This window comes from Cyanistes caeruleus, chromosome 4 (assembly GCF_971803275.1).
Source record: "Cyanistes caeruleus chromosome 4, bCyaCae1.hap1.1, whole genome shotgun sequence".
In the NCBI taxonomy this organism is placed as follows: Eukaryota; Metazoa; Chordata; class Aves; order Passeriformes; family Paridae; genus Cyanistes; species Cyanistes caeruleus.
In genome coordinates this window covers 59,259,865-59,276,156 of record NC_141704.1, presented here as the reverse complement: position 1 = coordinate 59,276,156, position 16,292 = coordinate 59,259,865, and the positions used below count along the sequence as shown (strand labels likewise).

Sequence of the window (16,292 nt, the reverse complement as noted above, 5' to 3'; positions counted from 1 at the left end):
CTAGAAAAGGGGTTGGGGTGGGCAGGAGCAGGTCTGTGTCACCACAGGTGATAGAATCATTTAGGCTGGAAAATTGAGCCCAAGGTATGCCTGATACCCACTTTGCCACCCATCCCAGAGCAATGAGTGCCACATCCAGTCATTCCCTGGGCACTTCCAGAGACAGGGAATCCAAAACTGCATGAGCAGCTCCTTCCAATGCTTAACAACCTTTTCCATGAAGAAATCCCTGTTGTGTCTAGCCTGAACCTTCCCTGGCACAGCTTGAGGCCATTCCCTCTTGTCCTGTTCCTTGTTCCCTGGGAGCAGACCCCAACTTCCTCTGGCTGCACCCTCCTGTCAGGGAGTTGTGCAGAGCCAAAAAGGTCCCCCCTGAGCCTCCTTTTCTCCAGGCTGAGTGCCCCAGCTCCTTCAGCCACTCCTCACAGGATTTGCTCTCAAACCCTTCAATGCAGCCTCGCTCCCAGTTTCTCCTCTTTCCCTGAGACCACCAGGATGCACTCAGTGCCAGGAAAGCTCTCTGTCAGGCATATTCCTAGCTCCCATTTTCCCCAGGGGTCCCATCACCTCTGCTGCACAGCAGCTGTGCCAAGGGCCTGCCCTGCAAGGTGGCACTCTGGACAGTCTTGGGGGAAAAAAAAATAAGTTAAGAAAAGAAAATCTGCACCTAAGACAGAAGTTTTAAGACAGCCACACTAAAAGGGAAGTTGCACTAGTCTCAGTCTTGAGCTGAATCTGAATGAGCACCCCAGACTTATCACAGTGCATAATAAGAATAAACACACTGTGACCTGCCTGCACTCAGGTCTCCATGGAGGTAAAGCCAGACCTGCCAACACTCGGCTCAAGCCAAACCCAGACTGCCCAGAGCACTGAAAAATACACACCCTCCACAACATGGATACAGCTTCCTGACCCACTTGGTTTCCCAGAGACAGCCTTCCAGCCCTAACAAGGCAGTGCAAAGAAAAAGTAACTGTATGTGGGTAAAAATCTTCTAAGAACTCTTAATATGTGAAACACGTGGGTAAAAATACTCTGCCTTACCAAATGGACAAGAGCATTAACTCCTGTATCTTTAACAGCACTGACAGGAAGGTAATTGCTGGCAATTATAATCAACTCAGGATGATTTGAACTCAGTATCTTTGAAGTATGAAGCTGACATTTCATTCATTATGTGATACTTCAGTTAACATCCATAGCAATTTAAAAAAAAAGTAATTCTGGCTACCTGAGAGCTCATTAAATACCCAAGTGAAAAAAAAAAACAAAAACAAACCTTCAAAATAGAGGTTAGAGTTCACATTACTCAGATTTCTTAACTCATGCTGTATTTTGCAACCACAGGTATGAAATACAAAAGAAAATAAAGAGTGAGAGGAGTCCAGTCCTAGGAAGAAATACCCACAGACTCCATTGAAGGTCTGCTGAGTTCTCCAGGCACAGCCATCTCTTCCTGCCTCTACCAGAACTGAAGCCATAGCTCATTACTGTTACCCTTGCTCTCAAAAAAGGAGTATGCAGGAGTTTATCACAACCTGACAGAACAAAGCTCTCAATCATCACCTCATACTTTCAACTGCCTTTTTTCCAAGCTCCCTGAGGTACCACACCTATTTTAGAGCTGTGTCCTAAATAGGTGAAACAATGTGGAAGTTTGGCTGAGGTCACACAGCAACATGTGGCAAAACACAATCCAGCAATCCAGGTCCCTCTTGGTGGGGTTACTGTCACCAAATTTCTGAACCAGAAAGTTTATATGATCACATCATGGGATCACCACAAAGCACAGATTTCTTGTACTTATTATCCTTCTTAAATTCACTGTTTGAACTGACAGAGAATGACATCTTGGGGTTGAAAAAACAAAAGTTCTAAGCAGATCCTTAGCAGAGACAACTCTTACTACCCCAGGTTGCTCAGAGCCCCATCCAGCCCAGCCTTGGACATTTCCAGGGATCCAGGGGCAGCCACAGCTTCTCTGGGTAACCTGTGTCAGGGCCTTGGCACCCTCACAGGGAATAATTTCTTCCTCATATCCCATCTGAACCTCCCCTTTGTCAGTGTGAAGTCATTCCCCCTTGTCCTGTCACTATACGGTTTTACAAAAGAAGTGGTTCGATCTTTCCAGATACAACTCTGGTTGAGCCTTAAAATGCTCTAACACATGTGAGACAGCACTGACATTTTGACAAATACACTCCATTTATCTTTGAGGAAAAATACTCAACTGGAATTAAAAAAAAAAAAAAAAATCCTAATTCTGCATTTGTTTAATTTTAAAAAGAGACAGCTGTACTTCTTGTTCAGTGAAGTGCCACTCATATTCTCCAGCCAGAAGCACCAAAATCCACAGCACTATTTAAAGCAAGTCTGCCAATTCAATTATTTGCCACAGAAAATTGCAGGGAGGAGGGCAGAAGGTCTCTTCTCGTAAGAAATTCAAGCTTCCTGTTTCTAGACTGAAATATTCTCTTTCTAGGAAATAAACATATCATTCTGAGTAGAGGAGATGTGTTCTAGGCTCCAGGGGTGAAAGAAATCACAACAAATGCAATAAAAATCGTCATGGAGCTGGAAGTGGGAAAGCAGCACTTCTGAAGGAACAGGACAAGTGTACTTGTGACTGCACTATTTGTCACCACATTTCTTTGGTGACTTTTTATTTTTCATGTTTGAATGGAAAACAACCAGTAAAAGCCAATTTAAAGAAAAAGACAATCTGTAGTTAAACTACATTTGCCTAAACCATCAGCTAAAATGATTAGCTCACTTTGTTTTAGGATACATCTGCTTTTCCCTTCACTATTAAAATGATTTTTTGAAAGGTGCCACTATGCTCACCCACATTCAAAACAGACTTTGTCTGCACTCATCAATCATCTCATCACACACAAAGTTTAAAAGTATCAACAACTCTCTTTTTACTTTTTTTCACTTGTCCAAATTATGAAGAGGAATCAAAATGACTAAACAATGTTTCTATGAAGCCATTTAGGTTTTTACAGAACGCACAGAAAACTTAGTGGAGAATGCACTGTCAAATGCACATTATCAAAAGAGACAAGGATGATTCTTGGAAAGACTCATTTCTCCTGGCAAAAATATTTTTAAAAAAAAGACTCATGCTTCTCTATTTAAACTGTGTGCTGAAGTGTATTTTTGTTTTGGGGAGGGCTTTGTTTCTCATGATGAAACAATCACTTCTCTTATTTGTATTAAAAAGCCAAGTGTTCTTTGTCCCTTGCAAACAGCTTGAGTTAAAAAGAATATAAAGCAGACCTAGATAAAACTCATAAAAGGTAGTATCGAGTGTTCTTCAAGATCCCAGTGAGAGATGATTTCACTCTCTGGAAACTTGTAACTGAATAGTTTTATGTCTGTCTTGAACAGCATTCCAGTGACCCACCCTCCAGCTAAGGCAATTCCAACTCCTTCTAAGTACAGATACAGACAATTTTAGTATCCCAAGTTATAACCAACCAGTATATTATTCTCTCTTGCATTCAATAAATTACATACATATTTTTTTAAATAAGCTTTGTTGGGGCACCAAAGGACACAATACTCCTTTTTTTTTTTCCCCCTTTTTTGTTTTAAAGGTGAGAGGGCATTTGAGATTGATATTTAACTTCAATCCAAACAAATTTAAAAAAAAAAAAAAAATGAAAAAACCCCACAACCAACCAAAAAAAACCCCTATAATTCTTCCTTTGGGTAGTCATTTCCTGTTCTGCAGTGATCAAGAGATGGGCAGCAGGGGAAAGGGAAGAAACTCACAGTTCAAGAACAGGTAACACAAATGTTATTTATCAGGAGTACAGCCCCAAAGAGACTTTCTACTGGAAGAGCTTCAGTTTCTAAGGAATCAAGGAGCATTAGATGGACAAGTTAAGTGACAGAATGCTATGGCCAAAGGATTAGACACTAAATATCGGACAGAACCTCTTACAAAGGCTCTATAGCCCAGCAGAACTTGTTTTTCTTTAATGCTAAAATAACCCTAGAACATAAGAAAAAATAAAATACCCCAAGAAACTTGTGTATCCTGAAGTTGTTACTGAATTTTCATGACAAGGGGGAAGAGTTGGTAAGTGCAGAGATGGAAACCTTTTTGTTGCTTTTATCACAGCAGGAGATCAAGAGACAGGGCCCTGCATTTGATCAAGTGACAGCAAAAGGCACTTTTTAAAGTACAAGAAATTCTGTGTATGGACAACACACTGACTGCCAGGGTGAGTGAGCACTGCTACAGCCAGATCTCCACACTTGTGCACATTCAGAACCCAACTGCCCCCATCCTGAGCAACCTGTTCTGCCTGGCCCTGCTTTGAGCAGCAGAGTTAGATACTGCCAAAGTGTGTCTTCTAACCACAGCTCTGTACTAATTTTGATTTTTCCTATACTTGAAATACAGGACAAAGCTTTATTTTTCACATGGCTAGAATAGAGGCAGCTTCATTTGTCCATGAGAAGCTTCTTAACTCTGGATATCTTAATCCAGGTATCTTTGGTTTGTGCTTTCCTGCATAAGTGGCTATAAAATAAGCCAGTTTGCAGATATTCCAGACTCTGCACTTGAAGAAAATAATATATTTCTTGCAATTCACATTTCAGGCTCAGTGAAGAAGACTGTGTTGTATGCTTTAAGTCAAGGACCTAGTAATAACTGTAAGGCACAATAAAACAAAATGAGCATCTCACAAACTTTACAGACAGACAAAATAATCCTGAGTGCAGCCAAGTTATGTGACCGCTGCAGGAGCCAGACTGCAAAGTGGAAAATCCCATCAGAGCCAAGTGAGGAGGAAGCCAACTAAGACTGGCTACTTTCCACCACCAAATGTCAGGTGAGAGCTAGAGGGATCCATTTTCATAGAATCCCATTCAAATTTGAGTGACAATTACTCCTGGTAAGCTGGGACCTAAAGACAAACCACAGGGGCAGCCAGATGGCTCTGTCCTGATGAATGGCCTGACAGGAGGGCTGGGAAAGCCCTCCCTGCCAAAGACATACAGGTGTAATTTATATGGTGCTTGAGACTGTCCTAGCTGGCCCAGTGAGAGGGGAATTGTTCTGGGGGTTTTCTAGAGAGGGTATTTGTCTTGGGAAGGAATTTCCAAAGGATTATCTTGATTTGGCTGTGGTTGCAGCTAAAATTTATCTCAGCATGGAAGCAGAGTCGCCTGTCCCAGACAAACTGGTGACGTGTTACAGAAAAGGAAGTCGGCAGAGCTGACAAAACCTGTGTGTTTCCAGCACTGAGGGAGTCTTTACAGAGTTCAGGCTAACAACTGAGGGTACAGAAGAAAACCCAAGGAGAAATTACACAGGAAAACATTAAATTACTGTCTAGAACTGTGAGTCTGACATTTCTGTGGGAGAAGGCAAAGGAAACAGAATGAAAGGGATGTTGAAAGCAAAGTGAAGAACAAAAGTATCAAAACTGCTTTATTATTTCTAAACATGTATCACTTAATCATGACTAGAAAATGATCATGCTAGCAGAATTGTTTCCCAAAAAAACTGCAGGCAGAAAATGAGATATGGAAGCAACTGATGAACCAATTACCATTAAACAAAAAGCTTCAACTAAACCAGTAAAGAAACATTTAATAGTTTAACATCAACTACAAGATTTGAGAGAAAAACTGACTTTCTACAATTTTTAAATGAAGCTTTTAAAGGTATTTGGTGCATATAGCTAAGCACATGCCAGCATTTTGTTCAATCCTCTTAAAGTATAAAATAAATAAGTGCCAGTCTTTCATTCCATTAGATGTACGTAGATGGAAATTATGTTTAGAAGTTTAACATTTAAATAAATAATCATCCATTTCAGAGAAATTGATTTTGTGCTTACAGGGAGAATACCTTGTTGACATTCATAGGCCTAACTCGCTTTTTATTGAGAAAATTATTATTTTCAAATAGTCAGACTGCTAATACAATTTGCAAAACTGCTGGCATACTAAAAAATGCAGAAGCTTGCCTTTAAACTATTAACTTTAGGTAAAACATAGGTTTTACCTACAATTAATAGTATGTATTTACCTAAATTTAAATAATATGTAAAGCCAATTATAACATTTTAGTGAAGAATAAGTATCAGCATAAGAAATACTGACAGGATGAGGTTGAAGTTTATTCAGGATGCTCTTAATCACTGAGAAATATCTGACAAGACTTTCCTGTGTTGAAGCCTGAAAGATTTTATTTTTCTCTTCTGAACTTTTCAGCAAAGGGCTAACAGCATGGAGACTTCCAAGTTACACTTTCATGAGCAGCAAGTTATGTGGCATGCAGTAGTCAGAGGAGACCCTGAAGGATCTATTTCATTGATCTATACTACTCCAAATACAGTTAAAGATACTTATAATGGGTATAATTTCAATGAACATCATTAGCTAACCATTATATTGCACTCCTTTCATATTTTCTTTGGTACTCAGAATATTGACAGTTTAGCACCTTCCTTAGTCCAGGCTGTATTTACAACAACCAATGGCAGCATAATTAACATTACTTAGAGAATAAATTTTTACTGAAGGAAAGGTTATATATTTCAAAATGTTTCTTTTCTGTCTTTTCAGTCTCTCTCTGGCAGGTGAAAAATCCAAGACTACAAGTTTACACTGCAAGATCATCCCACTGTGCATTTTCTGCTCTGCTGGTACCCAGTGCTCCCCCACCTCCCCTGGGTTTAGCTTCACAAAAAAAGCTTCACCCCACTTCCCATCTTGCAGTACTCACCAATAGCCTGAGCAAGGGCTATTACAACTTCCTGGCATGTTGTGACTTCGGTGACCCCACACACGATTCTCTGCACTCCATCCACCCATACTTTGAGCTCCATGGTTCACCAGATCATCCAAGAGCCATGAATGCAAATCAGTCAAGTCATTCTTGCAGCTGCACCAGACACAATGCAGGTGACTTCCCGCAGCAGCTGGAACAGAGAAAAAGCCTGGTGTTTAGAGCAAGGAATCAGCAATTTGAAAAGTTGACAATTTCTCTTTGACATCTATCAGGTAGGAGAGCCAACACAGCCTCCTTTCTTTAAAAACAACAGGAACCATACAACCACACGTTTTAAGGGCAGGGTGGCTGGAAAGTTCCCAGCAGGAAAGGATGTGGGGTGCTGGTGAACAGCAGCTGCACATGAGCCAGCTGTGCCTAGGCAGGCAAGAAGGCCAGTGGCGCCTGGGCTGGGTCAGCAATGGTGTGGCCAGCAGGACCAAAGCAGTGACTGTCCACCTGTCATGGGCACTGGTGAGGCCACACCTCAAATCTGTGTCCAACTGTGGGCCTGTCACTGCAAGATGGACATTGAGGGGCTGGAGCCTGTCCGTGGAAGGGAACAGAGCTGGACAAGGGGCTGGAGCACAAGTCTGATGAGGAGCAGCTGAGGGAGTTGAGAAAGGAGCTCAGCCTGGAGAAAAGGAGGCTCGGAGGGAACATTCTGGCTTTCCACAGCTGCCTGGCAGGAGGGAGAGCCAGGGGCAGGTTGGGCTCTGCTTACAGGGAACTGCCTCAAGCTGTGCCAGGGAAGGCTCAGGTTGGATATCCAGAAGAATTTCATTATGAAAGGTTTGTCAAGTATTGAAAGGGGCTGCCCAGAGAGGTCTGGAGTCCCCATCCCTGGAAGTGTCCAGGGAATGACTGGACGTGGCACTCAGTGCTCTGGGCTGGGTGACAAGGTAGGGATCAGGCACAGGTTAGACTTGGTGTTCATGTCCAACCTCAATAATTCTATGATTCCATTCTAGGATCCCATGCTTTAACCATGTCTATCTCTTGTGCAGACTTACCCAAAGTTTCATTACAGTTTATTTCCTAAAATTTTATGAGTTGTTACAAAAAGAGCACCCAGAGAAATAGCACTAAATAAACAACTCCAGAATAAACTCATAACAGTTTCCAGTAACAGGTGCCCCTATTCCTTTATATGCTGTCTGAATGTTTCCAGGGACTAGTAAGGATGCTTTAAGTGTTTGTTCAATAATTTCTAGCAGATGGAGCTATAGAAAAACAAGGGAGAAACATTTTTAATTACAGCCATCCATGAGAGTCCAACTTTTGTCTCTCAGCAGAAGCAGCTGAAGGTTCCTATTCCCAACAAACCCATGCATTTTGTACCAGAACCCAGAAAGCAAAGTGAGCAGACAGCTTGCTTCTCTCTCCCTCTAAAACAAGGAGATGCATCAGGGGAAATGTTGTAGAGGTGGTTTAACCCTTGCCAGCACTGTGCTGGTTCTGTGAGAAACCAGATCTTGTCTAATGTATTTTCCTAGGTTTTTCCATAGGCACTGCGATGATACCAAGCAAAAAAACCTCATAGTAAACCAAACAAAAATCGTTGTCTTCAAAAGACAGAACATTCCCTCAAAAATGAAACAAAAACCAAACCACCAATAATGATGATTAAGCCGTAAAAAAAACCCCAGAAACTAACAAGAAAGCAAACACCCAAAAACCACCTACAAACCAACCAACAACAAGAAACCAAAATCAAATAAAGAAAGCCTAATGAAACAGCTGGGCTGCTTAAGCAGCTAGAGAGAAAATAATCAGTTGATAACATGATAAAAAAAGCTCATGTACTCAGGTAATCCCATATGGATAAAGTGATAAAATTAAAGACGGTATTTTTTAAGAATTAAGTACCAGGAAAATGGATAACACAGGGATGAAGTAAAAGAAATCTGAAAATTATTTAGGGGAGATTAGTGAAGACAGGCAAGGTAGGGTTACACGAGAAGCATGGAATCTGATGATGCTGATGGATTGAATGGGACTGCACCACGTGGAAGCAGAAACGGTGCACAGAACACTACTCAAATACTTAGTGCTGTTCACATTTACAGTCTAACCAGAGCTGCTTTCCCCTGTGGATGTGAACAGCTCTTCCTGCATCTAAAAGATACACCACTGCAGCCCCCAAGCTAAGGGGAAAAGTGACTTCCCATCTACAACCAAACAGTTCACCCAGCAGATGACAAATACTGACACATGATGCAGAGGATACCTGGAAGATCCTCACTTGAGGGTGGGGCAGCAACAACCTCAGAACCTGTTAGAGCCACAAGGGTCCCACCACACCAATAGGATGAGCTTTCACAGAAAAGCACCCAGAAGTAAAGTCAGGCCAGCAACCACCCCCCCAAAATCCCTACCCAAAGCTACCTGCTCAGAAGCACATCTAAAATTTGTATGTAAAACCAGAACTGAAACAGATTTGCACACTCAGTAGAAAAGTGATCACTTTTAAGAATATCAGTGTATACAGAAATAGTCTGAGACATGAACAAGCACCTGAAAACCCAAAAAGGTTTTGAAAAACATTTTCCCACATAAAGCTGGGTAATTCAAAGAAAACATCTACCTGCGCAAGCATTAACCATGTACAAACACAGAAACATTTCAGTCAGGTTAACACTATTTTAATGTACCAATAAACCAAGCAGAAGAAAATCTTTTACCAGCCTTAAACACAGCAGTGAGTGAAGAAAACACCTCACAGGCCTCATCCGTGACCTCGGCTATTTATTCTTGGACCAGTTGTCTTCACAAATAAACATACCTCACATTCCAAGCCCAGCTGTAAGGAACTTTATTAATTAACTTAATAACTTGCTGAGGGTTGAACAGTTCAGATTTCCTGGCACCAACCAAGCCATCTCTCCATGTGACAACGCACACGTCAGCAAAGCATCCGACAGCTCTAATTGTTTTTCTGTCTGTCAACATCCACAGTATTATCTCAATTTAGCAAGCCAGCAAATGCATTTTTCCCCCAGTCAGCACACAATGTACAGTGCTTGTGCTCAGTGCAGATCAGGTTTGGTCATTTGTTTTCCTACAGTCCATCTTTAAAAAAAGCAAAGACTAAAGAGAAGCATCATATAATAAGGAAATATTTGCTGACACTTCCAAGTTTGAAGAAGGCATTCACCAAAGCTGCAAATGATCTGAACAAAGTGCCTTTGAGTCAGTTCAAGCTCAGGGGAAACATCCCCATTCATTTCTTACAGGACAAATAGTTTTAATAGGCTAAATAAGATAAAGAATTTGTGGTATGTGCATCCCTCAGACCAACAGGCAGGGCTGAATTAAAGGAGTGTTTTAATAAAAGGGCTGCAGGTGGAGTCCCCATCCCTGGAGTTGTTCAAGGAACAATTGGACATGGTACTTAGTGCTCTGGTTTAGTTGACAAGGTGAGGATCAACCACAGGTTGGACCAAATGATCTCAGAAGTCTTTTCCTCCATGAATCCTGGGATTCCATGTGCCCCACAAGTGCTTACAGGATTCCTTTGGGACCTGCCACTAAGAATATACATCAGAAATGTTTGATCTCTGTGCTGAAATCATTGTGTCTCATAAGAGTTTCTAAGCAAAGCTCATCTGTAGTAAGTAAAAAAAATAGATCTAGGACTTGTTTTGTTTCTAGGATTGTGCAGAAATTCACAGAGAGGTCTGAAAACCAGAATTTTTTATGGCCATGTGCTTATCTCTGCTACCCAAATAGAACTCTGCAGCACCTTTTTATTAACCTTTGGTTTTCCTTCATAGGTATTTGGTTCTTTATTTGCTGACAGTTAACTTTCATACCAGTAAAAGCTGATTTGCCTCCCCCACTTAGGGTCATCTGAGAGCCCCAAATATATTTTTCAACCTGAAATCTGTGCCCAGAATGCATACTGTGCTTTTATGTTAGAGGAGGCAAAATAAGCCTTACTTCTATTATCATGCAAATCTCTTTCTGAAGACAATGGAGGGGTTGGGGGGTGGGGGGAGAATCATCTCACTTCAGGTTTCTCAATCCCATAAATTCAAAACCAGTTCACCTTATGCATAACTTATTTCAGCAATGACTGGGAATAGGAATGCAAAACTAATTTACTGAGAGGCACACAAGCCAAAGCACGCCTGTGATCACAGCTTTTCCTCAGTTTGTCAGCCATCAGTTCCACAGCCACACATAGTTCTGCTTGGAACCAAGCACTGGAAATCTGGCATTTCACTTCTTTCCCCCACTTCTCCATGACCTTGCCTGAAACCTCCTCAATTCCCTTCTTTACCATGAGTTAAGCATTTTCCCAAAATTCCTCTTTTATCCTAACTGGCTGATGATCTGATCTTACTTTTTCAGATATTTCTTCAGTTTTTAAACAAAAAAAAATCCAGCATATATATATATATAGATATATATATGTACATATATACACATACAAATATATATATAGCATATATTATGCTTATATTATGCTATATTTAGCTACCTCTCCACAACATGTTTACAAAATATAGAAAAGGCTGAAGCTTCACAAAAGACAAGCTGATCAGACTAAGTGCAAAGGATTTTTCTAGCATTTAATAACAAACAATACTAAGTAAGCAGACACTAGCAAGACAGGTTGCCAGAAGCACTAAGTCACAAGGAAACCTGAGAGGTAAAAACTAAGATGGCAATTTCACCTTATTTCTACTTTTTAGAAGGTTCAGACTACCTGAAAGCATCATGCACCTCAAATAAAGGCTAAAATTCTGCTGCAGCAGAATTTTGACCAACCAGTTCAGTGACTGTCTGTAGCCCCAGCAAGTCACCAACATGTTGTTTAGCACATTTGAAAGTCAGGGTGCTTTCATCTGTAATTAGCAATAACCAAACATCATTTGGAGTTTGGTATTTACACTTTATTTTCCATTCCCTGTCCACTATGGCCATGTTGTGCTCCTTGTTTTTCCTTATTATGACACCAGGTAGGGCCCTGGACAAACAGCCTGTTCTACCCATGCTATGAGCCATTAATAAGAATAATTAGTCAGTGCCAATAAGTCTTGATTGGAAAATACCAAACAAATGAGCACAAAGAAGCCAGTCCAGCTACCCAGAAAGAGTTTATAAACCATCCAGAAGAGCATGAACAGGGATGCATTTGGAAGGTCTTCCCCACCAGAAGAATCCTGGTAGGAAGCCAAGTAACATGTTCCAGATGAATTTAACTGCGAATACAGAATTGGCTACTGGAAATAACCTCCCTATTACTTACCAAGAAGCCTCCTCCCTTAGACTGATGAAGAAGAAATACCCTACAAGATATGCAGCCTTCCATCAGTAAACAAGCAAAAATATTTCATGGCAGGTTGAAGTAAAAATATCAAGTGAAAGTTTTCAGCAGGCAAAACTTTTATCTGAAAGCAACAGGTTGTGGGTTTGAAATCAGCCCATGACTTTGAAAAAAAGAGTGTTTACACTGAGGTAGCATCCAGCGTGTTTTTTGTGGGACTAACCCTTGTGGAGGTTATTCATTTGCTATTCCAGAAGAATGCTCTGAGATAATAAGCACTGCTTGAGACAAATAAACCAGAGGTCCCACAACCATGAAGACAGAAGTGTTGAGAACAAGCTTGAGAGAGTTTAAGACCAAGGAATTTTTCTCCATGAGAGTGGCCAAATGATAGCCTGACATCTGTGTCAAACAGGCCAGAATCCTGATGCCACAAATGATACCTAAACACACACAACACACACACACCCCCTCACCTGTGAGAGGACAGCACAGCACCAACACAGGAGTTTGTACAAGCATTGACATGCAGGCAGTTGTTTCTGGCAGCCAAGGCTGCACAAAATCGTGCCTCTGGATAACCCAGAATTCCCCAAGTCACAGTTTCCCAGACAAATCACCAGTTGACTTCCATCCAGGAACCCTCAGCTGCCTTGAACAGGAACTGCTGCTTGCACTGCAATTTCTCCTGCTGCAATACAGCTAACAATTTGGTGGGAAAAAATGAGGGAAAGAAACATTGTTCTGAAGCACAAATGCTGCAACTGGTATTTTGCCTAATTACAGAACATTCCCAAACTCTCCCTGAGCTACAATCTCTGCTTGAGCTGCAATCTTTACAGCAGAGAAAAAACAAACTGTCTCTTCTCTTTGTATTGGTGAGAATTAGCTAGAAGGAATTAATTTGTTTTCTTTTGGGGATGGAGAAGTGATAGGAGGAGGTAAAGCATTCAGCCACGCTTTTTGTCAGCTCTTGCAAAGATACACTTTGTTAGTGGCAACTATTCACTTATTACCTGAAATAATTATTTCACCTTGGAAACTTTATTTTTGTCTTCACTATCTTAATTCTAAGACGTATATCTGATTTCAGCAAGCATGTTAAGCCTTTAGGACTTCTTCTGCACAGTGTTTTAATCTAAATCAATTACATGTGACAATCTGAAGAAACCAGAGAAACCACTTAATAAAGATTTAACTGCAGCACAGCACAAAACATTCATCTAACTTGGGATACAAGTGATGACATAGTTACAAACCTTCACAATTATGAACTGTGTCCAAAATTCTCATGGCCTTCATAGAAAAGTGAGTTCCAACCAGCTGTCACAAACACAGATTGATGGCTGGAGTGATAGTACTCCTATCACAGTCTGTAACACTTTGGAGCTACCAGGCTTGACCCAATTGCGCTGCAAAACATTTTCAAATCCTGACAAAATACTGGGAAGAAAATGAGCCAGCAGGTGAGTTAAGGAGACAGATGGCTGACTGAAGTTCCTTTGTATTTGGTCACTGCTGAGAGCATAACTTGCATTTTTAACAGTAAGTTTGACATCCTTGCACTTGAATTAATTCAACAGGAACAACAACTCTGAAATTAATACTCTCCTTTCCCTGAGATTAGATTTAAAAACAACATCTGAACTCCACATGGACTAGTGTTACAAAAATCCAGGGGTGTTTTGGAATTGGTAACAGCACTCAAGTCAGAGTTTCAAGGAATCTTGCTACTATTAGATCTCAGTCAGAGAGTTTCTAAAGCAGAAATTTAAAAATTTGAAACTTAAGAGAATTATATTGAGGATATGTACCAGCAAGTCAAAACAATATCTGATGCAGCACTTCTTTCAGCTCTTGAGACAGGAGTTACTGTGATACAAGGGTGAATTCAATTCAAGCAGTCTTACTCACTAAATCCCAACTCTGAATGTGCTTCAGGATTTAGACTGAAGTATCACCTTCATTTTACATGAAGCATTCCTTTTCTTCATTCTCAAGTTTAGCTACTATCAAACAAAATTGTCCGTATGAAACATCACAATCCTAGAGAGGCAGGATTGAGAGGATTCATCCTAGAAAGCCTCACTGGTGACCAGTGTTCTAGGAAGGGCTGGGTCACAGAATTACACAGTGGTTTGGGTTGTAAGGGACCTTAAAGCCCATCCAGTTCCAACCCTGCCATGGGCAGGGACACCTTCCACTGTCCCAGCTTGCTCAGAGCCCCATCCAACCTGGCCTTGGACACTGCCAGGCACGGGGCAGCCACAGCATCTCTGGACAACCACAGCCTCACAGGGAAGAATTTCTTCCTTGTATCCAACCTAAACCTCTTCTCTGTCACTTGGGAGCTATTGCCTCTTGTCCTGTCACTCCAGGCCCTTGCCAAAAGTCTCTCTCCATCTTTCCTGTGGGTTCCCTTCAGGCACTGCAAGGCCACAGTGAGGTCACCCCAAAGCCTTCTCTTCCCCAGGCTGCACAATCCCAATTCCCCCAGCCTTTGCTCTCAGCGGAGCTGCTCCATCCCTCCAACCCCCTTGGCCAGTCCCTCATCTGGACTGGCTCCAGCAGGATAGCTGGTGGCAGCACAGCAGAGGTTCAGACAGCAGCTAGGACAGATTTATTCTGTGGTAGAGGAATATCCTTTGTCAGATACATTAGCCAATGAGCCTGCACTGCATATAAATGCTGTGACAAACAGCTCAAAAAAAAAAGTGTGCGTTAAACGAACATCTCCTGATTCATCACCTCAATCAACAGGCAGATGTTTACTGCACTGTAATGTCTTCCAAGCCATGTACGTATTTGTTCCTCATTAGTAGCAAATATATAGTGCATTTGAGAAAACAGTTTTATTGCACAGCACTTTATTAATAAACAGCCGTGTTAGGTGGAAGTCACATCTATACATCTCTAATATGGTCTAAGTAGTGTGTGGGAGTGAAAGAAAACAAAGAACAGAGAAATAAGCAAGCTGGTTCATTGCAGGAGAAATATTTATACAAAATCTACAACACACACACACCTTACTTCAAAGATGCCTTAGACCTCGAGATGCCCTGGCTTCAAAGGAGACAAAATAGGTCATTCTCCAAACTGGTTCCAAGGAAGACACAGCTCCACCCATTCAACTTTTCCCCTCTCCCCTCGTGGCTTGTCCACAAACACTCATGCCCAGCTGAGAGACTGAAGACATTCGTGGGTAATTGCCAATATTTACACTAATGAGGCAATGAGCTCATCTGCTCCCTTTTGGCAAGACCTGCATTAACTCTTAGTTTTGTAGGGCTGAATCTTTACATTTCAGCCCACATGCAGCATTTGCTTTGTCATTAGACTACAGCCACCCTGAGTCTCAGCTGTCAGAGAGAGATTCCCTGCACCTCAAATGTGAGTTGAAGGCAAATTTCTAAAAAAACAAAAACAAAACCATTCAAGAAACTTGTTACACTTACCACGTTTCAAGACATGGACCAAAACACAACACCTTCTTCCTCTATATTGTGGTGAACCTTGCATACAAATGAGCCCATTCCTCCCCTTCCAAATTTGCACTGAAGGTTGCAGGATCCTGCAACTGAAATCTACTTAAATTTGAATTAATAGAAGTTTTAAAAGTCACTTAAGCACATGATTTAAAGCTATGGTATGACACAACTACTGAAATCTCACTGTAATGAAATGCAATTTCTGAAACAGAAACAAGGTGAGGCACTTTCACCTTAATCAACATAACTGTTCAAAAAATTATCATCTCAAAGTTTTATTCAGTGAGCAGCTACATTATTCATTAAACATTACCCAAGAAATTTCAAGTTGCTCTCCTGGCAACTTAGAAAAGTCTGCAATACAGAACAGAACTTATTACTACGAGGAGTATTTAAACAGTTAAGCAAGATAAATGAGTGGGGGGAACCCATGACTTTATAAAATTTACACTTGGCTGTGCTTACTTCCATATTTCCCCAGGCACAAAAGAACTTCTTTGCTTCTTCTATTCTCTATTTATAGGACTCAGCTGGATCATTTAAGTATTTCCCCTCTCTTGACAATTGTGAGCTCAGTTAATTTTATTAGAGCAAAATTTGAGGTAATCATAATACACAGCCAATATCTTATGGGCTGAAATACTTAAAGTACATTACTTAATTCATGGGATCATGGAACAAGTTGGGCTGGAAAAAGTTTATCTCATTCCCATCCCCCTGCCACAGG

The 16,292-nt window shown here is 41.1% G+C and overlaps 1 protein-coding gene and 1 long non-coding RNA gene across 7 annotated transcripts in view; one reads left to right on the top strand and one right to left on the bottom strand.

Annotated features, from left to right (window-relative positions):
- Positions 1-16,292, bottom strand: part of RASSF8 (Ras association domain family member 8) — a 73,014-nt gene that overhangs the window by 13,482 nt on the left and 43,240 nt on the right. For all 6 annotated transcript variants that reach the window (XM_086885003.1, XM_086885004.1, XM_086885008.1 and 3 more), the window contains one exon: positions 6,758-6,953. In XM_086885003.1, the coding sequence (XP_086741129.1) occupies positions 6,758-6,860 (103 nt within the window). In that variant the 5' untranslated portion in view covers positions 6,861-6,953. The remainder of the gene's footprint in view (positions 1-6,757; positions 6,954-16,292) is intronic.
- LOC111929840 (uncharacterized) lies at positions 3,523-8,360 on the top strand. The gene is made up of 4 exons (XR_015285688.1): positions 3,523-4,238; positions 4,421-4,507; positions 4,621-4,853; positions 6,598-8,360. It is a non-coding gene; the product is annotated as an uncharacterized LOC111929840 (long non-coding RNA).